Below are 3267 nucleotides of genomic sequence, written 5' to 3'. Positions count from 1 at the left end.
ACATTGAGTCTGAGGCTCCCAGCTGGATGTGTAGTTCAAGCTCCTCCTAACTTGGCAGGGGTCTATCTTGGCCTTCGGCTAGATACTGCTGAGAACTTGGGGACCAGAGTGGCGGGCAAGACTTAATTTGTCTTCTTTCAACATTGGTCCTTCTATGCATACACCCAGAGGCTGCACCGGCACGCGTCGCGTCGTATTTTGCCGTGGGTGAAGAGGCCACTACCATACAAAGCCCTCTACCTCTACCCTTAGCTTGCACGGGTCAGGGTTTCCAGCCTCTTCCGTATGTGTTTGCAGCTAGAGCTGGACCCAGTTTTAAATTCTTTGCAAGTTTCGTTTCAAATGGGAATTCAGAGTAAAGATGACTGGATCTTACCCTGCCCTCTGCTTGGGTTCACTTAGCGCCGCTGGGCTGCTTTTCTCTGCCCCCAAGCACTTGGCCTCCTCCAAAATCCCTCCTAGCCTTTGGTGAAAAGAGAAGCCCTTTGGTGAAAAGCGAGGCCTACAGCACCCGTTCCTGGACGCAGCAGTTCTGGCCAGCCGCCCGACATTACCCAGTAGAGGACCGGGAGCGCTAGCCTGCAGAGTTAGAGGATGGAACCAACCCCAGGCCTGGACAAGGGACTCTGCGTGGGCTGGGTTCCTCCCGGACCGGACTCAATAAATGGGAACAGGGAAACCTAGCCCCAGGTTCAAGGGCATTCGGCCAGTGGCTACTAAAGATGTCATAACGCAGCAGCCGGTCTTTTCAGGAGAGAGCGCGTTCTTGGTCAGAGCTCCGGTGAAGAGACTGCAACAGGATCTGTCCCTGTTCATGATCAGGCTGAAGTTCTTGTTTTTGTTTTGTTATTGTTGTTGTTTGTTTTTATTTCCATCCAGAATCCCCCTTAAGAGCCATATCTTCAATCCGCATTACAGCTTTGGGTTGTAAGGAACCCTGTGTCCGCAAGAAAAGAGAAGTCACCCCAGGAAAGAACACAGAGGCCAAAGTTGGGCAAGTAAGAGCCAAGTAGTCCCCAGGGCCTGGCTCTTTGCAGTTTCAGACCTGAGTGGGCACCGCAGCAAGGTGGTACAAAGCCCAGAGAAGGGACAGACCAAACATTCCTGTGCAGCCTTTGCCCTCCACACCGTGGGCCTTCCCGCAGCAAGCACTCAGCCCCAAGTGCCTGGTTCCCTGCTGAAGCCAAGGGAACCCACTGGGCTGTGTGGGGACCAGCAATGCCCTTGAGCAGAGAGAAAATAAAAGCTCGGCAGAAGAGGATGTCTGAGCATCCAGACCTCCAGCCCAAGGCACGGCTTTCTCCGGGAAAGGTCAGAGTTCCACACAAGGAAATGTACACTCTTAAACTAGCAATCTTTAACTGAAGGGAAAGGGAGTTTCCCGGTTAGATCTGAAAAATAAAATTAAGGAAAAGCAAGTTGTGATAAATACAGGGAGGATGTGCTCAAAGGCTATTTAAACAGAATGGGTGCGCAGGAGGGGAGGAGTTGGGGGCGATTGAAAAACAGCCCCCCACTGTCTTTCTTCTGGGGAAAACCAACGGGATGCTGGCTAAATCCTGCCCAGAAAATCGCATTCCTCACCCCTCTTTCTCCGGGCTCCCTGAGCACCCTCCCACTCACACGGATGAAAAAGTTTGATTTACTTTAAGTTTTATTTAAAATCTCAACACTCAATCATTTATTTCGTTTTCTGCAACCAAACAAGTAATAAATATTATTTAGCACTTTTTTTTTTTTACAAAAATAAAACAGATGATACACTCTCTGCTAGGGCAGCGTTTATCAGAGGAGGGATGTTATGTGGCAGAGGAGTTGAAGCCCATATTGCAACGCAACCAGCGCCAGGCGATTTGCACCAACGCAGGAAGCACGTGGAGTAGTTTGCCATTTGAGTTAAAAAACCGTGGCAAAAAGAAACCGATACAGAGAGGAAAGCCGGCTCAGACTCCGGAGGGGTTGGCAGTCACGTGAGCAAACAGCTTAGCATCGTGCACTTACCTCATCACTGATAGTGTATTTACATCTTCCAGAAAGAAATTATTAAACAACTAACAGAACCCCGCCCCCATAACTCAAGCTATATTCACAGCAACTTCTTTCAGTTCTGTCAAACCCTCAGGTACCAAAATAACTGTTTCCAATCGGGTAAGAAACCAAATCACTTTGTGTGTGTGTGTGTGTGTGTGTGTGTGTGTGTGCGCGCGCGCGCGCGCGCTCAAGACGGAAAGAATGAAGAGGACGGGGGCTAGTATTCATTTTAAAATACCGAAAAAACACCCGCCTCCCCCTAAATCGGCAGTTTGGGTTATTTCACCCCACAAGTGGTTCTATTCTGAGCGTCTATAAAGCTTGCTCATACTGTTGAAAAAGGAACATTCACAGATTTATTAGAAAACCACAAACCCCCAAGTCAACAAGAGAGACAGGAATGGCCACAGTTTTTACACGATGTGGGTTTACCCAGATATGGAAACCGGGCATAACCAGACACGACCGTAAGTGCTTCGGGTACCAGCGCCAACTTCCATCTAATTCATTGCCCCTGGCCCAGGCTTGGAGACGACCCTTGAGGGTGAGGCCCAGCGGTTGCTTCTGCAGTGAGGATCCCAGAGTCTCCTACCAGCTGAGAAAGGAGGAAGGAGGGAAAGTCCCCCGACCCCCCACGAAGTGCTGCCTGGGTCCAGTCTGGGAGTTAAACCGTGGCTCTTGGGGAAACAGTTTTTAGACTCTTTCCCCGGGGTGGAGAGAAGGAATTCGAGTGAAGGACGCAAATGGTGGTGCCATTTTACGAAGTAGTGTCTACCGGATCTGCGCAGTTTAAAGCCGAGGGCCGAACTAGGTCCCGGAGTCAAGCGCCCCTCACTCCCCACTCTGCGCGTTCCCATTACTTCCATTCCCGGGTGCTGTAGTCCCAATCATTCCCCACCCTAGCCCATGGTCCTGAGCCCCTCCTCGCGAGCCCTAGTGCCGGCCAGTCCCCTCGCTTCTCTGCACCCTCTGGGCACCCCCTGCTCTCCAGAACGCTCCAGCACCGACCAGCTCACTTGGCGTCGGAGGTGAGGCGCGGCAGGCTGCCGGCGCCCATAGCCGACACATGGTGGTGTGGTGGTGGCACCTGGCACATGCTGCAGGGGCAGGGCATGCCTCCCCAGTGCTGGAAGCCACCGCTGCCTCCGCTGCCGCCTCCCCCGCCCCCGAGCGGGGCGGCCGTGGCCGCTGACGGAGACTTGAGCAAGCCGTGCGGAGGCCGGATGGAGCCGACAG

At 52.5% G+C, this 3267-nt stretch overlaps 1 protein-coding gene across 1 annotated transcript in view; it reads right to left on the bottom strand.

Annotated features, from left to right (window-relative positions):
* Window positions 1-1706: 1706 nt before the first annotated feature.
* Window positions 1707-3267, bottom strand: part of Olig2 (oligodendrocyte transcription factor 2) — a 3231-nt gene continuing 1670 nt past the window's right edge. Inside the window, exon 3 of the mRNA XM_048803943.1 lies at window positions 1707-3261. Coding sequence (XP_048659900.1) covers window positions 3044-3261 — 218 coding nt within the window. The 3' untranslated portion in view covers window positions 1707-3043. The remainder of the gene's footprint in view (window positions 3262-3267) is intronic.

Source organism: Marmota marmota, unplaced genomic scaffold (assembly GCF_001458135.2).
Source record: "Marmota marmota marmota unplaced genomic scaffold, marMar, whole genome shotgun sequence".
Taxonomy (NCBI): Eukaryota; Metazoa; Chordata; class Mammalia; order Rodentia; family Sciuridae; genus Marmota; species Marmota marmota.
The sequence above is the reverse complement of the archived record's forward strand: the minus strand, read 5'-3'. Positions and strand labels throughout refer to the sequence as shown.